This window comes from Limanda limanda, chromosome 4 (assembly GCF_963576545.1).
Source record: "Limanda limanda chromosome 4, fLimLim1.1, whole genome shotgun sequence".
Lineage (NCBI taxonomy): Eukaryota > Metazoa > Chordata > Actinopteri > Pleuronectiformes > Pleuronectidae > Limanda > Limanda limanda.
Genome location: NC_083639.1, coordinates 30,059,829 through 30,080,441, shown reverse-complemented (window position 1 = coordinate 30,080,441; position 20,613 = coordinate 30,059,829). Strand labels below are relative to the sequence as shown.

Here is a 20,613-nt window from a genome sequence, read left to right as displayed (position 1 = left end):
ATATCTGGATTACACTCCTGTGAACCTAAAAGGTTTTATAGCAGTTTGCAACAAATGAAAACTAGATGGCGTCAGTAAACAGATTTTAAGTTCAGCCCCCCATGATCCATCACCACCTGCAGGGACCTGTCGTTTATCAAGGTGATAAACGTGGGCCGGCGTTTCCTGGTGAACCGGGTGCAGGACTACATCCAGAGCAAGATGGTGTATTACCTCATGAACATCCGAAGTTATCACATGTGTAAAGTATGTGTGTGTGTTGTTGACTTTCATCAAAAATAATTCACAATTAATCAGCGAAACCACAACATCTAATCCAGAGTCTAACAGGCTCCTGTTTGTTGTATCCACTAGTTTAATGCTGGTTTGTGAAGCCTTGCTTCTTTAACTCCCTCTTTTTAATCCATGTCCCTTGAATCTTGAACCTGCCTGCAGCTCAGCTCATGAAATGAAATGATACACCTAGATATGTTTTAAAGAGGTCAAATGATAGACAAGTAACTATACTTTGCTGTGCACATATATAATGTATTAATAATTATAAGATGGTTATTTAAGAGTGTCTCAGTATTGATTAAAGAGAAGCAATCACACGTAGGTTCAGAAAAGTGATTAATATTTAATAACTTCTTCTTAGACAATGTTCTAATGAACAGTCTCCAGTGCTGTGGCCGTTAAACAGCACTCCACATGAATGACCCAATTTTCCAAATAGGAACTTAAGACTCCTGGGACTCTATTAGTTTCCTCTAATAGTATTTTCTGCTGTGAGGCATTAATCTGTGAGTGTCAGTGACGTTTCCTCTCTCTTCAAGGAGTCCCTGTGTGAAGGAATCGACTTTGACAGCTCCGAGGAAACTAGTGGCTGGTTCCGCTTCTGAGTGAAGATGAAAAGTCTTGTTCTTCACGGCACAAATTAAAGTTTGGATTCGATCATGACTCTAAAGATGGATAGAAGTATTTTTGAACCACAGTTTTTGGAAATCGTGGTCAGAGGAGGATGAAGTCAAAGAAGAGTTTGTGTTTTAAAACCAGGCAACTTGGACAAAGGGTCATTTTTTGTTTCTTTATATCTGCAGTTTCTGTCTTTGTCTTTATTCTGCATGCTGAGGCTTTGACCTGGAGGCCTTATCATTAGTATCATAAACTCTTCTGCATGTGCACTACAATAAATATATATTAACAAAACACAATACAGTGTTTTACACAACTGCCAACTAATCCTTATTGTACTGTAAATAATACAAAGCCTTACTGATCATTTCATACACTGAGTATCAGCTCCTCTATTCTTCTCAATACAAGAACATTATTATGGTAAAAAATACATTTCTACATTTGCAAACAGATCATGTTATAAAGTAAATGCTGTAAAAACTTTTTATAATATAAATCCGCATCTTATAGACAGACATTTGCACTTGTGATTGTTATCTGAAGCCATCGTGTGTTGTCTCATCTTATAGATTTGAGAGATTGTACTGAACAGGGTTCTGAAGGAAGATTCAAATGTTTTATAAAGATTTATCCCTCTTGTTATAGAAGCATTGTTAGAAAATACTTCACATTACTTGACATATTATCCCGGCAGTAGGTAACAGATTGAACTTTCTGTCTCGAGCTGCTGTTCACAATGTTTTTAATGTGTCTCAATCAGCTCTTAATGATACATATTCATTATGTGTTCTTTGAAGGGATTTGTAGGTATTATTGCTATTTTGTTGAGATACTTTTGTTCATGTTATCAAACGAAGAATTTGCTTTATTTGCTTCTTGCTAACGTTTATTTTCTTCTTGACTTTTCCTCAACATTGGTCTTTTTATTTACTAATGCAGAGTTTCATTGGATGACTGTGTAATATTTGATCATTGATAAGTTATTGCCGTGCTCCAATCAGCCTCCTTGTTCCTTTTTAGCAGACGATAAAAGTGAGTTTCAATGAGTCTTGTTTTTGCTCAAAGAAATATCAGAGACAAATGAATCTGTGCATTCAACTGTTATTGATCATTTTTAACTTTCATTGTATTGTCCCTTGTTATATTAAAAACGCTGTCAATATTATTAACTAACTAAATGAAATTAGATTTCGTGGCTAATTTGCTTTGTTTTACCTTGTTTTATCAGCACAAGGCCCAAAGTGTCACGGAATGGAGAGGTTGAATGGAGAAGCTAAATTACTCATTAGGGTGAATAGCAAATAAGAAAAAGGGAAATTAATAATTCAATCATTCAGTTGCTTATTTCTCTTATTCAGATTCATAATCAAATGGATTTTTAGATCACTGCCCCCCCCCCCCCCATTAGTAAACCAGATAAGGGAGAAGGGCAATTAGCACTATGGGCCTGTGGAGTTAGACAGCTCATTGGCATTCTGTTGACTGGGAGAACATATTAAAAGAAGCATTTATGTTGTTTTTTTAACCCATAAAAAGAAACAGATTGAAATAAATAAGACAATCAAACCTGATGTGACCACTGATACATAATACTCAGATAAACAGAGACCACCACTGCTCAGTTTCTTTTCATAGATGTCTCGAAAATAAGATATTTCATCATTATTATCATTCTCCTAGAGTTGCAACTACAAATTAAGGGAACACATTGTTTCATCAACAAAGGCACTGGAAAATGAACACTGAGCTGAGCTTTACTCTTCTTGAAGCTGTGCCTAACAAAACACACCAGACAGCACCAAGTGAATACTTATTTCAAACTTTTGTAAACCGTAAATCAAATAGAACGAGACCCCTGGAACACGTTCACATTGACCGATCTATCATGACCAGAAAAACACAAAAGTTTCAATTGCCCAGTTCCGACTTCACGTCAAACGTAAACAAACATGTCTGACTGTGAGAAGCTGATTAATTTGTCTCGTGAGGAGACAATTCAACTGTAGCCAGTGCAGCCTCCGTTCATACAGAAACAAAGAGGAGGGCGACGACGCCATTATCTTTTTATTAGACTTTTATTCTTGGAAACACATGCAATACATAAAGGAGACCACACACTGTCATTCAATCTCACGAACCAAGAAACCATTGTTTAAAAAAAAAGATATTTAATCATATAAACTAGTTAAGAACACACATTCATATTGTGCAAGGAACACACATTAAACTTAAAATGACGTGTAGGACATTATGAAAAATAGATAAATTATGTAGAAATCTGTAGAAATAAGATATATAAACACAGATCTTTCATGTTATTCAATGATTTATATTTTCTAGGGACATAAAACCTGTTAGTAGTTTATTTAAAACAGTGAACTATGAATATGTATACTATGAATATCTGCTGATAAATCCTAATAAATCTTTTGTTGCAAAGGTTGCAACTGAATCACTTCTCTCCTTTATGAATCCTCACATGTCTCGTACAAGAGGACTGAATCTTAAATCTTTCACCACACTCAGATCAACTAAACGCTTTCTTTCTTGTATGAATCCTCATATGTCTATTTAGACTGCCCCTATGGCTAAATCTTTCACCACACTCAGAGCAACTAAACGGTTTCTCTCCAGTATGAATCCTCATATGTGTATTTAGAATGCCCCTTTGGTTAAATCTTTCACCACACTCAGAGCAACTAAACGGTTTCTCTCCCGTATGAATCCTCATATGTCTATTTAGATTGGCCCTATGGATAAATCTTTCACCACACTCAGAGCAGATATACGGTTTCTCTCCTGTATGAATCCTCATATGTCTATTTAGACTGCCCTTTCGGTTAAATCTTTCCCCACACTCAGGGCAACTAAACGGTTTCTCTCCTGTATGAATCCTCATATGTGTATTTAGAATGCCTCTTTCATTAAATCTTTTACCACACTCAGAGCAACTAAACGCTTTCTCTCCCGTATGAATCCTCATATGTCTATTTAGGTCGCCCTTTTGGCTAAATCTAGTACCACACTCAGAGCAACTAAACGGTTTCTCTCCTGTATGAATCCTCATATGTGTATTTAGATGGCCCCTTGCTGTAAATCTTTTACCACACTCAGAGCAACTAAACGATTTTTTTTCTGTCTTACATCCCACATCACATAGAGGCTGTTCGTTGTTTCTTGTATTTAAACCAGTCTGAGTTTCCCTGGTCTCCAGCCAATCACCCTCACTCTCTTCAGTCTCAGAAGAGTCTTCAGTCTTGTCCTCAGGACCTTGTTGTAAACGTCCATCAGGACCTGAGTTCCTGGCTGGTTCTGGTTCTCCACAGTCCGCTCTGTTCTTCTTCATCACACTCGGATGAAGCTTTGACGATTTAAGTTTCTCTTCATCTTCTTCACTCTTCACAGCGACAGGAGTCAATGTGAACTTGATATCAGCCTCCTCCAGTCCTTGAAGCTGCTGACCATCCTGACTGGTCCACGGTTCCTCCTGTTCCTCTTCAATGTGGGGGGACTCTGGGTCCTCCTGGTCCACAAGGGGGCTCCACTGCTGCTCCTCAGGGGGAAACTCTTCTTTCTTCACCATCAGTTGCTGGACGTCTGCAGGACACACTGAAACACAAATACACACGTTTATAATTTCAGAGTTTACTGAAGTGTTTTGAAAAACTTGTGTTGTGTCGTTTAATGTCGACTGTTGGGATTTTTGAACGATCACATTCAGGAAGTAGAGATGTTGAGGTCGTTTACAGTTGGTGTTACGACGCAGCTCGTAAAGGAAGCAGCATAAAACAAAGGGTTTCTGGTAAAAAAAAGTTTTTCATTCACAGCAGCAGGTTTTCTGCACAGACTCGTTCACAACAACATCAAATCCTCCTCATTATTCAGGTGAGAGGTGGAGCAGCCGGGTGCAGCAGACAGAGACAGGAAGTGGAGTATTAACTCCGCTGCTCGAGCTGATGCTAGCTTACGTTAGCCTGTGAGCGGTTCCTTCTTGATTATGAAAAAAAAAAATCATAATCACGATTATTTTGGATAATGTTGAAATCACAATTATTCAAACGATTACTTTTGAGTTTGAAAATATGATGCATTTATTCAGTGTTTCGCTCCAAAAAAAAAGGCGGCTGCGTGCTTGAGAATGGCGCTGCGCGACCGCTACATTGTGTGGTGCTGCTCCTCTCTGCCATTTTCCACTCGTGGTGTTTTTTTTAAATACCGCCGGTCACCACACACACAACTCTCCTCCTTCACTTTACAGCTGCTTGAGAGTGAGAGCCAGTCAGCAGGGCCGCGTTGAATGCTTTGGGGGAAGGACTGAATTGTTCATGTAATTTCAGAAAATAGTTTCAACTCGATTATTTTAGTTTGGAGATCATTTGACCCAAAAATCGAAATCACGATTAAAATTTGATTAATTGCACAGCCCTACGCTAAGGCTATCTTTATTATGGTCAACATGAATATTAAAGTCACCAATAATAATAATTTGATCAGTCTTTAGGACTAGGTTTGAAAAAAACTCAGGGAATTCCTTTAAATATTCAGTATAAGCCCCAGGAGCACGGTACTACAGCAAATATGATTGGCTGTTGGTGTTTCTTGGATTGGCGTGGAAGACTAAGAACAAGACATTCAAATGAGTTGTAGCTGAGTTTAGGTTTAGGATTAATTCATAGACTGGAGTTAAAAATAGCAGCAACTCCACCTCCTCGTCCAAATTCTCTGGGAACGTGTGAAATTATATGACTGGGGGGAGTAGATTCATTTAGACTGACATATTCCAAAACCTCCCGCCACAAGACCAGCTTCTTCCCGGCTGCAGTTGGCCTTATCAACAAGGCCCAGTGTAACAGGCCATAGTATACCCCCCCGCCGAACTATACCCGGGGTTAAAGGGGCCTAGGCTAGATTATACCCCGGGTATATTCTGGCCTAGGCCAATTCATTCCCCTCAGGTCAGATTATAACCCCATGATATCAGTCGTGTTGAATGATATACACAAGAATTACTTAATTTTTCAACATTTTATTGGTGGTTCAGCTTTGTCAGGTAAATTAAGGGAGAAAGCTAACTAACTTAAATCTTAAAACTCTAAAACAAAGACTTTTATTACTTCAACCAGAAAAACTGATAACATCAAAACATCCCCAAAGATCAAAACACCTCTCAGTAGTGTTACACATTAAAATAAAAGCACATACCCAAAACATAATGTAATAGTAACATAATATAATAAAAGTTAATTATTATATATATATATATAAAAAAAATGGTGTTAGAGGAATCAGCTATCCCATCTCGCCTCAGCAAACTCTACTCCTCTGCTTGCATTAAGCAGATCTTATAAAGTCAAGCTTCACCCCTGGAGCCTCCCCCCAAAAAAGAAAAAATCAAAACTTCCTAACAGTTCTACAGTAAAGTACTGCACCTTTATTTATCACAAGAACGAGAGCTAAGAAGAAATGCAAAGTGCACACTAAAGAATCAAAACAAATGACAACTTAGATAGCAAACAATAATAATTATAATAACAAGAAATAAAATTATATATGCAAGTTTGCTTTCAATTTAAATGATATATGTATAATATGTTACACGTTTTAAATAATCAAAATAGAATATGCAAAATAAACAAACAAATAAATAAATAGTATAAATTAATTTTGTCTCAATAACTATTTACATTCCACTCCCTAGCATCACACTTCAAGTGTTACAGTGCAATCCTTCTGGCCTTCCTTGCTGCAAAGTCATCAATCAAAACATCGTTTTCAACTGTTTGAATTTAGAAAAACTCCTCTCGGCTGAAGCTACTGTTACTGGTAGTGTTGCTCTGATCCGCAGAGCAATACACAAGTTGGGATATATTTCTGTGAGCTGCTTTGCATGTATGAAAGAGTTGTCATGCTCTTTGATGGCCAGTATGGTAAAATGTCTAACTCCTTGGCCAGCTTATTTAGTTATTAAGCATTTTGGTGTATTTGGACAGCCTGATACTTTTTTCATTCCAAGATAGCTGTTGAATCCGGTCTGATTAAACTCTCTAGCTCGCTACACCAATACTAACATTGTTCTTATAACTCAAATTTCAACTTCATGACACCAGTGTTAATTTTGGTATCTTTTTTAGATTTAGTATAGTCTATGGATGAAAATGCATATTAGCTTTAGTCACATTGAGTCATTTTTATCCTTCTTAGTTTTAGTCTAGTTTTCGTTGATGGAAACTCAGAACATTTTTGTCTAGTTTAAGTCACATTTAATAGTCCATATTATAGCCACATTTAACCCCTTTCCTTCCCTTCTCAGGCCCAGGGACCCCCTGTGTTGTGTCTACAACTGCATAATAGTCTAGCTTGCAGTACTTAAATTGTGGATACAATTAGTCTCTGATACAGATCTCCTAGTATATGCCTACAGCTGAATTCCAATTAATGCAGTGTAAATTATCATTAAAATATAAGAGAATATCCAGCCTAGATTTTGAAGATTCAACACAACTACTATGCCTACCTGACCTTAGAGCTAAATCAACCACATATCCACCATGTATAGCTTTGCCCTGGACAGTTTATCCCCTGGGGTATACTCTGGCCTGGAGGGGTATAGTTTGGTTTAATTTGGGCGGGAGTTAATTTGGCTTGTTACACAGGGACCCCCACCTGGCTTGGACTCTTAACCCGCACCCACGCCTCAATTCTGTGTTACATTAACACATATAACAGTATATTGCACATCCACATTTCTCTCTCTCTCTCTTTACTTTTTATTTAACTTTTTATATCTTGGATATTATTATTTTATAAACAGTTATTTCTTTCTTATGTGAAGTACTTATTGTGTTTTTATGCTTTATGTTAAATGTATGCACCTATTTACCAAAGAAAATTCCAGGTAGGTGTAAAGCTACTTGGCAATAAATCCTTTCTGATTCTGATTCATCAGGATGCAGCCACGTCTCAGTGAGGGACAATAAATCTATGTTATAATCTGAGACTAGTTCATTAACGAAAATAGCTTTTGATGACAGTGATCTCGTGTTTAAAAGACCACATTTAAAAGTCTTAGTTTCCTGAGTTGTTGCAGAGGTTGTGTTAATTTCTATTAGATTATTGTGTGTAATTCTCGCTCTGTAAATGTTTGATTTAAATCATTTAATCGGACGGTGGACAGACACAGTCTCTATGGGGTTGTGTGACTGATCCAGAGGGAGCAGAGAAGTGTGTAGCACTGCAGCTCTGCTTCCTGGTCCCAACTCTGGGTTGTCATGTTATAGACTGGGTAATATTCCTAGATAACAGAGCTAGCTTAGGCTAAGCTACGTGGTAAGCTAGGTGGCTACGTGCTAAGCTAGGTGGCTAGCGGCGGCTAAGCTAACTACAGCTAACGGAGGTTCTACGTCGCTGAGCCTCTCACCTCCATCGCTACCAACACACTGCATTTATTACATGTAGCTCTACTGTTAATGGAGGCGGAGGAGTCAGTGAACATGAGCCACTCGGAGCAAGAGGGAGAGAGAGAAGCCATCGCTGCTGTATCAGCCTGTTAGACTACGAGGCTGAGCTCACACAGAACACAGAGTCACGAAGCACCAGAGAGGAGGGGCTGGGATGTGTGGCTGTTTAACTACAGACCGGTGATTGTAGCCGGAGTGATGCAGAGAAACAGCTGTTAGCAGAGGAGCTAGTTCACAGAGCGTGAGCAGCATAGATAGATATAGATAGATATGATGCTAGCTAACGTTAGCCTGTTAGCGGTTCCTATAGGGACTGACCTGCTCTTTGCAGCCGGACTTCGGGCTGCATCACGGCATCGAGCAGCCTCCTCTGGCGGCAGATCTCCAGCTCTGTCCGCTCCACTCGCTCCTCGTACCCAGCCACGGTTTCCTCCAGCCCGGCGAGGATCTCCTCCACCGCCGCCGCGAGCCGCTCGGTGAGCATCGCTCTCAGCTCCGGGACTCGAGCCTTTCCTCCTCCTTCCTCCACCTGCAGCAGGAAGTCTTCAGCGGCAGCGCGGATCCGCTCATGTACCGACTCCCGCAGCAGCTGCATGGCGGACATGTTGCTCCTTCCTCCTCACGCTGAGTCTCTGAGGGGACAAAGAGACAAAGACAGGAAACAGAGACTCCGATAGTTGTGAAACAAAGCTTATTTCCTGTTGCCAGTAGGCGGCGCCATCGGTATTATTACATACAGACTAATAGATCTGTTCAAGTAGGGAGTGTTCATGTTATTAGACTTCACGCCGATACATAATAAAATCAATGCTAATTTCCACAGAGCACAGCTGCCTCTCTCCACTCACGGTCGTATCTGGTGGAAATGGGGTTTGTCTCGTGAAAACGTGACGGGCTCCTGACAGCATCTCACGCCTGAATTGTGACCTAGATATCAAACAGGCTGCTGCTGTCACTCTGAAGCTGACACTGTCCAAGTTATACAAATGTTCTTGTTTTCTCAGGTTTTTGATGCAACAAACACAACTAGAGAACGTAGAGACCTCATTCAAGCTTTGTGAAGGAGAATGCATTCAAGGTAACATTGGAAGTGTTTTTATTATATTCTGCTGTTATTTTGTCTTTGGAAATCGGACTTAATTGAAATTCACATTCAAACATTCACAGTTTATGTAGCGTTGAACGTGAAATGATGAATGTGAGACTTTTAAATGTTAACAAGATGTATATTAGCTATCTATCCTAATCACTTTGCACCAAGCCGAAAGACAGCACCTTTGATTAACCTGTGTATGGACCTATGGACAGTCCTACAACTGCAATGTGGCTAAGGGGAAATGGCTTCTTGCCTTGGCTTAAATTCAAGGAGATATGGGACACCTTCATGCAATTTTTTAAAAAGCGACCAAGTGGAAATTAATGAGTGAAACAGAATAAAGAAGCAGCACCTAATAGGATGAATATTAATTGTAACTAATTTATATTATGAATAAGAGAACGTTATTTTATCTAGGCTTTTGATTTGATTGATTGTAATTTAATTAAATTTATCTGTATTTGTATAATTATGTCTTTATTTACTTTCATTTATTCTTATATTTTTATATATGTATTTTTTTTAAATTATTTTATTTAATCCTATTTAAGTTATTTAATTCTGGCCTCTTTTTCTTGACCCTGATTGTTTGATTGTGGGTTGGGGGTGCTCATAAACGTTTGTATGTTTATAAATGTTTGAATGTATGTTTCTTTTATGTAAAACTCAATAAATATATTGTTAAAAAAAAAATGTTAACATGAAAACTCCACAGGGCCCATTCAATGTCTCATTTAAAAACTGGATGATCTTGTTTTGATTGCGTGTTAAGGCCGGCGCATGCTTCTGCGTTTTCACGGGAACGGAGACGCAGGAGCCCTTCCGGGCCCCTCACGGCCCTTCCTACGTGCTTACGTGCGTCGGCCAATTTTTCTAACTAGACGGCAAAGCCCCGCAAGGGTCACCCGGCCGCGAGGGCTGTGATTGGTCCGCTGACTACATCATTTCCGGAGTCGCATTTCCGGTTCATGCCCGGAAACCACGGAAGATTTAGAAGAACGAATATGGACCAGATAGAAGAGCACTTGGCAGAAGAGATCCGACGCTATGTCCACTAGTATAACATGTCACTAACCGGAGGATTTTTCCGCCAGAAAAAGGCTCCGAAGAAGAGCCGACTTCGACAAAAAACATTACTGCGCCTAGTGTTCTGGCGGGGAATTGCATGGCAACACACGCGCAACGGTTGGAGAACCATGAATGACAACGAGTCCTGCGTTACAGCTGCGTGCCTGCGGGCCCCTGACGAGGCAGAAGCATGCGCCGGCCTTAAGTCGTACGTTGACCTCTGACCTCTCTCCAACATGTGTTCTTGGTGGAGTCGGTGTGCGACGACCCTGAGGTGATAGCTGCTTTATAGCAGTTTGCAACAAATGAACACTAGATGGCGTCAGTAAGCAGATTTTAAGTTCAGTCCCCCATGATCCTTCACCACCTGCAGGGACCTGTCGTTTATCAAGGTGATAAACGTGGGCCGGCGTTTCCTGGTGAACCGGGTGCAGGACTACATCCAGAGCAAGATCGTGTATTACCTCATGAACATCCACGTGCACTCTCACTCCATCCGAAGTTATCACATGTGTAAAGTATGTGTGTGTGTTGTTGACTTTCATCAAAAATAATTCACAATTAATCAGCGAAACCACAACATCTAATCCAGAGTCTAACAGGCTCTTGTTTGTTGTATCCACTAGTTCAATGCTTGCATGTGAGGCCTTGCTTCTTTAACTCCCTCTTTTTAATCCATGTCCCTTGAATCTTGAACCTGCCTGCAGCTCAGCTAATGAAATGAAATGTTTTATATGTTATGGACTAAAGCCCTGGCTGATCGTGCTGCCCTGCTCGGCTGAAATAATCATTATTACCATCGCTCTGGTTATGGATGAATGAAAAGCTGTATTTGAGCTTCTTTGAATTATTTTAAAGGTTTATACCCTTAAATGAAGAGAAGGTGTGTGAGGGTTGTGCTTTACTGATTCTATCATTAAAAGGAGACATATTCAGGGTCATAATTTGAATTTGTGTTTTGATTTGAAAAGGTTTACTTGCTCCAATCTTCAGAAAACACATCACTTTCTTCAGACTGTCCTTTGCTGCAGTTCCTCTGCAGCTTCAGGAGCTTCTGGAGCTTCATGAGCTTCGGGTGCTTGAGGAGCTTCAGGAGCTATGTTGTCTGTGGGGGAGAGGAGCTTCCTTCACTGAGGACTTTGGGCTTTTTAACTGCCGTTTTTTTACATGCACAAACTAGAATGACTCATTAACAGTCCCCTTAAATTCTCCAATTCAATTCAAAGTCTCCTTTGAATTGGCTTCTGTTGTTGAGCCTGTTATTAGAGTCAATGTGGACATGATGGTTACTAGTGCCAGAGTAACCAGAGGCGGTGGACTAGTGGCAGGGTCTTGGACTTCTGGCGGAGAGGGTCTCTGTTTCGATGTTTGACTCCGCGGAGTTTCTGCAAAAACTTGCCTGGTCGTTGATCGTTGTTGAACAACGATCAACAACGAAAGACGAACCTGGTTCTGTCCAAGAATCAAAAAGACTATTCCCCCTACCCTGCCTAGTGTCCCTGAGCAAGGCACCTTGCTCCCCGGGCGCTGTACATGGCTGCCCACTGCTCTGTGTGTCCTTCACCAGATGGGAAAAATGCATAAGACAAAATTCCCTTCATTGCATGAGTGTGTTTCTGCATGTTGTGCATGTGTGTGGGACAAATAAAGTGTATCTTATCTTATCTTACTCTGCTCGGCTGTGATCAGGAGTCCCCAGATCTTTTGTTTTGTCCTTTAACACCTTGCAGCATCTCATCTCCTACCAGGATGAAACCCTGAGGGACTCTGCTCTCGTACCTCGGCGGAATAGTTACACTCCCTTGTCACGTCCAGTTCAAGCGCCCCAGGCTCTACAGTGCAGGCAACCCGCCCTGGCTACCGCTTGCCCCCACGCCATCAGCTCTGATGCCAGAGGGACGGCAAAGCCAAGTTAGTGAAAGAGTTACAGCCCCCCCCCTTCAAATATGTCTCCATCTCCGTGTTGACATGGGACTCGTCTCTGTGTGTCTGTCACGTGTCGGGTCTCGAAGGAAAGTTCTCTTTCTTGAATGTTTCTTGGCCGTCTGATGTTTGTCTTGCATGACCTTTGCTTCACCACTGGTCTGTTTCCAGCGTGAATATGCAGAACAGCATGTCTCTTTATGAGAAACACTCCTGATGAGTTGAGCCTCTGCTGAAATAAAATGTAATTAAAACTTTATGTGGAGATGAGGTGGTTTAAGAGTAGTAATCACTTCACGAGCCTCTTCTATAAGACAATCATTTATATCAGCATCAATTTTTTTTATCTTAAATTTTAGATTTAGACTATTTTCTAGAGCGACAGTTATTTTTTTTACTGAAATCCATTTGAGAACATTTAACTGCAATTGGAAATTAATATAAAATGTAAATTATAGATTTTAAACCCATAAAAATTGTTTTTTTATTTACAAATGCATATTCATAAGTATATTTGTTGTGTATGTGTTGGCCTTGCCTTGTGGGTACAGTGCTTCGGCCCATCTCTCTCTCCTCTCTCTCTCTCTCTCTCTCTCTCTCTCTCTCTCTCTCTCTCTCTCTCTCTCTCTCTCTATCTCTCTCTCTCTCTCTCCTTCTGAACCAGTCTTTCAGCCCTGAATAGGAAGCAGATTTTTGGGATTATTTTTTTTGGGTTAAAAAAACGTGTAGCCAACGTTTCATTTTCTTTCCCATAATTCATCCCATTGTTCAAGTCATGTTATCTGAATGTACGTTATCACAGTGTTTCATGTTTTTTTATGGTTTTCCAGCACTTTGGTTTCTTCAACCTTCCATCACCTTTGAACTCAGAAAGCTGCTGTCGATATGTTTCTTCTCAGCGACGTTATCAAGAACGACTATCGCACCCTGATTCTTTGGAAGCTTAATAAATGGCTGCGACAGTAAAAAACAGCTTCTTTAAAAGCATTTGATTATCACATTTGTCAGACACCTAGATATGTTTTAAAGAAGTCAAATGATAGACAAGTAACTATACTTTGCTGTGCACATATATAATGTATTAATAATTATAAGATGGTTATTTAAGAGTGTCTCAGTATTGATTAAAGTGAAGCAATCACACGTAGGTTCAGAAAAGTGATTAATAATTAATAACTTCTTCTTAGACAATGTTCTAATGAACAGTCTCCAGTGCTGCAGCCGTTTAACAGCACTCCACATGAATTACCAAATTTTCCAAATAGGAACTTAAGACTCCTGAGACTCTATTAGTTTCCTCTAATAGTATTTTCTGCTGTGAGGCATTAATCTGTGAGTGTCAGTGACGTTTCCTCTCTCTTCAAGGAGTCCCTGTGTGAAGGAATCGACTTTGACAGCTCCGAGGAAACTAGTGGCTGGTTCCGCTTCTGAGTGAAGATGAAAAGTCTTGTTCTTCACGGCACACATTAAAGTTTGGATTCGATCATGACTCTGAAGATGGATAGAAGTATTTTTGAACTACAGTTTTTGGAAATCGTGGTCAGAGGAGGATGAAGTCAAAGAAGAGTTTGTGTTTTAAAACCAGGCAACTTGGACACAGGGTCATTTTTTTTGTTTCTTTATATCTGCAGTTTCTGTCTTTGTCTTTATTCTGCATGCTGAGGCTTTGACCTGGAGGCCTTATCATTAGTATCATAAACTCTTCTGCATGTGCACTACAAGAAATCTATCAACAAAACAACACAACACAGTGTTTAACACAACTGCCAACTAATCCTTATTGTACTGTAAATAATACAAAGCCTTACTGATCATTACATACACTGAGTATCAGCTCCTCTATTCTTCTCAATACAAGCACATTATTATGATAAAAAAATACATTTCTACATTTGCAAACAGATCATGTTATAAAGTAGATGCTGTAAAAACTTTTTATAACATAAATCCGCTCGACTTATAGACAGACATTTGCACTTGTGATTGTTATCTGAAGCCATCGTGTGTTGTCTCATCTTATAGATTTGAGAGATTGTACTGAACAGGGTTCTGGAGGAAGATTCAAATGCTGTATAAAGATTTATCCCTCTTGTTATAGAAGCATTGTTAGAAAATACTTCACATTACTTGACATATTGTTCCGGCAGTAGGTAACAGATTGAACTTTCTGTCTCGAGCTGCTGTTCACAATGTTTTTAATGTGTCTCAATCAGCTCTTAATGATACTTATTCATTATGTGTTCTCTGAAGGGATTTGTAGGTATTTTTGCTATTTTGTTGAGATAATTTTGTTCATGTTATCAAACAAAGAATTTGCTTTATTTGCTTCTTGCAAATGTTTATTTTCTTCTTAACTTTTCCTCAACATCAGCCTTTTTATTAACTAATGCAGAGTTTCATTGGATGACTGTGTCATGTTTGATCATTGATAAGTTATTGCCGTGCTCCAATCAGCCTCCTTGTGCCTTTTTAGCAGACGATAAAAGTGAGTTTCAATAAACCTTGTTTTTTCTCAAAGAAATATCAGAGACAAATTAATCTGTGCATTCAACTGTTATTAATCATTTTTGACTTTCATTGTATTGTCCCTTGTTAAATGAAAAACGTCAATATTATTAAAGAACTAAATGAAATTAGATTTCGTGGCTAATTTGCTTTGTTTGACCTTGTTTTATCAGCACAAGGCCCAAAGTGTCACGGAATGGAGAGGTTGAATGGAGAAAATAAATGACTCAGCAGGTTGAAAAGCAAATAGGAAAAAGGGAAATTAATAATTCATTTATTCATTCAGTTGCTTATTTCTCCTATTAAGATTCATTATCAAATGGATTTTTAGACCCCCCCCCCCCCAATTAATACACAAGATATGGGTGAATGGCAATTAGCACTATGTGGCTGTGGAGTCAGACAGCTCATTGGCTTTCCGTTGACTCTGAGAACATATTAAAAGAAGCATTTATGTTTTTTTTAATTATCCGAGAAACAGAAAAATATTGAAATAAATAAGACAATCAAACCTGATGTGACCACTGATACATAATCCTCAGTTAAACAGACACCACCACTGCACAGTTCCTTTTCATACATGTCTTGAAAAAAATATATTTCATCATTATTATCATTCTCCTAGAGTTGCAACTACAAATTAACCGATCTATCATGACCAGGAAACAAAAAAGTCTCAAGGGGCATTATGGAAAACACAACAGGAAGGCCGCCATTTTGCATTTAGTGGCCATTTTGGCCACATTCCACATTTTTACTTTGAGGAACTTGTACCAGGGCTTACATCAGATCAACTTCAAATTGAGATGAAAACAAAAACAATTAAAAATTACAATTACAATTTCTAGGACTGCAAAGCAGCACTGAACGGGCCCGAGCACATGCATTTTGAAGCGTGACATGCGTTTTGCGCATTGCGGCAAAGATTAACGCTTCACTTCCTCCGTAAGTCACGTGACGTCGATCCTTGTCTGCTAATTGCTCATTAGATTAAATGTTTGTTTTGAATCACTGCCCTATGATCTATGTTGTTTTATATAGATCTGTGATCTACTGAGTCCAGTATCACACCGATTGACCGACGGAACCAAAACATCTCAGCACAAACATAAAAATAATTATCTTCAAATTTGATAGATTGGGGACATCACAGCTGTCTCTGAATTTAACAATCCTGCTGTTTGACATTAACCGTCATTCATGCGTGAGTGTAATGCTACGTTCCAAACGACTCGCATGTCAGATATTCTGACCTGAAATTGCTGAGTTCCGACTTCACGTCAAACGTAAACAAACATGTCTGACTGTGAGAAGCTGATTAATATGTCTCTTGAGGAGACAATTCAACTGTAGCCAGTGCAGCCTCCGTTCATACAGAAACAAAGAGGAGGGCGACGACGCCTTTATCTTTTTATTAGACATTTATTCTTGGAAACACATGCAATACATAAAGGAGAACACACACTGTCATTGAATCTCACGAACCAAGAAACCATTGTTTTAAAACAAACATATTTAATCATATGAACTTGTTAAGAACACACATACATACTGGGCAAGGAACACACTTTAACCTTAAAAATTACAAGAGGGACATTAAGAAAAATAGATAAATTATGTAGAAATAAGATATATAAACACAGATCTTTCATGTTATTCAATGATTTATATTTTCTAGGGACATAAAACCTGTTAGTAGTTTATTTAAAACAGTGAACTATGAATATGTAAACTATGAATATCTGCTAATAAATCCTAATAAATCTTTTGTTGCAACTGAATCACTTCTCTCCTTTATGAATCCTCACATGTGTATTTAGATGGCCCCTTTGGTTAAATCTTTCACCACACTCAGAGCAACTAAACGGTTTCTCTCCAGTATGAATCCTCATATGTGTATTTAGATGGCCCCTTTGGTTAAATCTTTTACCACACTCAGTGCAACTAAACGCTTTCTCTCCTGTATGAATCCTCATATGTGTATTTAGACTGCCCCTATGGTTAAATCTTTTACCACACTCAGAGCAACTAAACGCTTTCTCTCCTGTATGAATCCTCATATGTGTATTTAGACTGCCCCTATGGTTAAATCTTTTACCACACTCAGAGCAACTAAACGGTTTCTCTCCTGTATGAATCATCACATGTGTATTTAGATGGCCCCTTTGGTTAAATCTTTTACCACACTCAGAGCAACTGAACGATTTTTTTTCTGTCTTACATCCCACATCACTTAGAGGCTGTTTGTTGTTTCTTGTATTTAAACCAGTCTGAGTTTCCCTGGTCTCCAGCCAATCACCCTCACTCTCTTCAGTCTCAGAAGAGTCTTCAGTCTTGTCCTCAGGACCTTGTTGTAAACGTCCATCAGGACCTGAGTTCCTGGATGGTTCTGGTCCTCCACAGTCCGCTCTGTTCTCCTTCGTCTCACTCGGATGAAGCTTTGACAATTTAAGTTTCTCTTCATCTTCTTCACTCTTCACAGCGACAGGAGTCAATGTGAACTTGATATCAGCCTCCTCCAGTCCTTGAAGCTGCTGACCATCCTGATTGGTCCACGGTTCCTCCTGTTCCTCTTTAATGTGGTGGGGCTCTGGGTCCTCCTGGTCCACAATGGGGCTCCACTGCTGCTCCTCCTCAGGGGGAACCTCTTCTTTCTTCACCATCAGTTGCTGGACGTCTGCAGGACACACTGAAACACAAAAACACACGTTTATAATTTCAGAGTTTCCTGAAGTGTTTTGAAAAACTTGTGTTGTGTCGTTTAATGTCGACTGTTGTGATTTTTGAACGATCACATTCAGGAAGTAGAGATGTTGAGGTTGTTTACAGTTGGTGTTACGACGCAGCTCGTAAAGGAAGCAGCATAAAACAAAAGGTTTCTGGTAAAGAAAAGTTTTTCATTCACAGCAGCAGGTTTTCTGCACAGACTCGTTCACAACAGCATTAAATCCTCCTCATTATTCAGGTGAGAGGTGGAGCAGCCAGGTGCAGCAGACAGAGACAGGAAGTGGAGTATTAACTCCGCTGCTCGAGCTGATGCTAGCTTACGTTAGCCTGTGAGCGGTTCCTTCTCGATTATGAAAAAAAAAATTCATAATCACGATTATTTTGGATAATATTGAAATCACAATTATTCAAACGATTACTTCTGAGTTTGAAAATATGATGCATTTATTTATCGGCTACGTGCTATAGAATGGCGCTGTGCGTCCGCTACATTGTGTGGTGCTGCTCCTCTTCAGATTCTAAGAATCCGAGGTGTTCCCATACAAGAGAACTTTTTCTACCCTTTTTGTCGATCAAGCGGGTTTGCCCTCCCTCTGCCATTTTCCACTCGTGGTGTTTTTTTTAAATACCGCCGGTCACCACACACACAACTCTCCTCCTTCACTTTACAGCTGCTTGAGAGTGAGAGCCAGTCAGCAGGGCCGCGTTGAATGCTTTGGGGGAAGGACTGAATTGTGCATGTAATTTCAGAAAATCGTTTCAACTCGATTATATAAGTTTGGAGATCATTTGACCCAAAAAATCGAAATCACGATTAAAATTTGATTAATTGCACAGCCCTACAATAAGGCTATCTTTATTATGGTCAACATGAATATTAAAGTCACCAATAATAATAATTTTATTGGGACTAGGTTTGAAAAATATTCAGTATAAGCCCCAGGAGCACGGTACTACAGCAAATATGATTGGCTGTTGGTGTTTCTTGGATTGGCGTGAAAGACTCAGAACAAGACATTCAAATGAGTTGTAATTGAGTTTAGGTTTAGGATTAATTGACAGACTGGAGTTACAAGTGTAACAGGCCATAGTATACCCCCCGGCCGAACTATACCCAGGGTTAAAGGGGCCTAGGCTAGATTATACCCCGGGTATATTATAGCCTAGGCCAATTCATACCCCTCAGGCCAGATTATACCCCCATGATATCAGTCGTGTTGAATGATAAACACAAGAATTACTTAATTTTTCAACATTTTAGTTCAGCTTTGTCAGGTAAATTAAGGGAGAAAGCTAACCAACTTAAATCTTAAAACTCTAAAACAAAGACTTTTATTACTTCAACCAGATAAACTGATAACATCAAAACAACCAAAGATCAAAACACCTCTCAGTAGTGTTACACATTAAAATAAAAGCACATAGCCAAAACATAATGCAATTGTAACATAATATAATAAAAGTTAATTATTATATATATATATAAAAAAAATGGTGTTAGAGGAATCAGCTATCCCATCTCGCCTCAGCAAACTCTACTCCTCTGCTTGCATTAAGCAGGGCTTATAAAGGCAAGCTTCACCCCTGGAGCCTCCCCCCAAAAAGGAAAAATTCAAAACTTCTTAACAGTTCTACAGTAAAGTACTGCACCTTTATTTATCACAAGAACGAGAGCTAAGAAGAAATGCAAAGTGCACACTAAAGAATCAAAACAAATGACAACTTAGCTAGCAAACAATAATAATTATAATAACAAGAAATAAAATAATATATGCAAGTGTGCTTTCAATTTAAATGATATATGTATAATATGTTACACGTTTTAAATAATCAAAATAGAATATGCAAAATAAACAAACATTCCACTCCCTAGCATCACACTTCAAGGGTTACAGTGCAATCCTTCTGGCCTTCCTTTCTGCAAAGTCATCAATCAAAACATCGTTTTCAACAGTTTGAATTTAGAAAAACTCCTCTCGGCTGAAGCTACTGTTACTGGTAGTGTTGCTCTGATCCGCAGAGCAATACACAAGTTGGGATATATTTCTGTGAGCTGCTTTGCATGTATGAAAGAGTTGTCATGCTCTTTGATGGCCAGTAAGGTAAAATGTCTAACTCCTTGCCCAGCTTATTTAGTTATTAAGCATTTTGGTGTATTTGGACAGCCTGACATACTTTTTTCATTCCAAGATAGCTGTTGATTAGTTGAATCCGGTCTGATTAAACTCTCTAGCTCGCTACACCAATACTAACATTGTTCTTATAACTCAAATTTCAACTTCATGACACCAGTGTTAATTTTGGTATCTTTTTTAGATTTAGTATAGTCTATGGATGAAAATGCATATTAGCTTTAGTCACATTGAGTCATTTTTATCCTTCTTAGTTTTAGTCTAGTTTTCGTTGATGGAAACTCAGAACATTTTTGTCTAGTTTAAGTCACATTTAATAGTCCATATTATAGCCACATTTAACCCCTTTCCTTCCCCTCTCAGGCCCAGGGACCCCCTGTGTTGTGTCTACAACTGCATAATAGTCTAGCTTGCAGTACTTAAATTGTGGATACAATTAGTCTCTGATACAGATCTCCTAGTATATGCCTACAGCTGAATTCCAATTAATGCAGTGTAAATTATCATTAAAATATAAGAGAATATCCAGCCTAGATTTTGAAGATTCAAATGCTTTGATAGCACAACACAACTACTATGCCTACCTGACCTTAGAGCTAAATCAACCACATATCCACCATGTATAGTTTTGCCCTGGACAGTTTATCCCCTGGGGTATACTCTGGCCTGGAGCGGTATAGTATGGCCTAGGCTGTTTTACACCCCGGGGTATAGTTTGGTTTAATTTGGGCGGGAGTTAATTTGGCCACCGGTTATTTGGTTATTTGACACCGGGACCCCCACCTGGCTTGGACTCTTATCCCACGCC

The 20,613-nt window shown here is 39.2% G+C and overlaps 1 protein-coding gene across 1 annotated transcript; it reads right to left on the bottom strand.

Moving 5' to 3' along the window:
- Positions 1-3,305: 3,305 nt before the first annotated feature.
- On the bottom strand, positions 3,306-17,114 carry LOC132999956 (gastrula zinc finger protein XlCGF57.1-like; the record flags this gene model as incomplete). The annotated part of the gene is made up of 2 exons (XM_061069762.1): positions 3,306-3,882; positions 16,757-17,114. Coding segments are annotated over 2 exons (816 nt in total), but the record flags the coding sequence as incomplete, so codon positions are not given.
- Between the last annotated feature and the right edge of the window lie 3,499 nt (positions 17,115-20,613).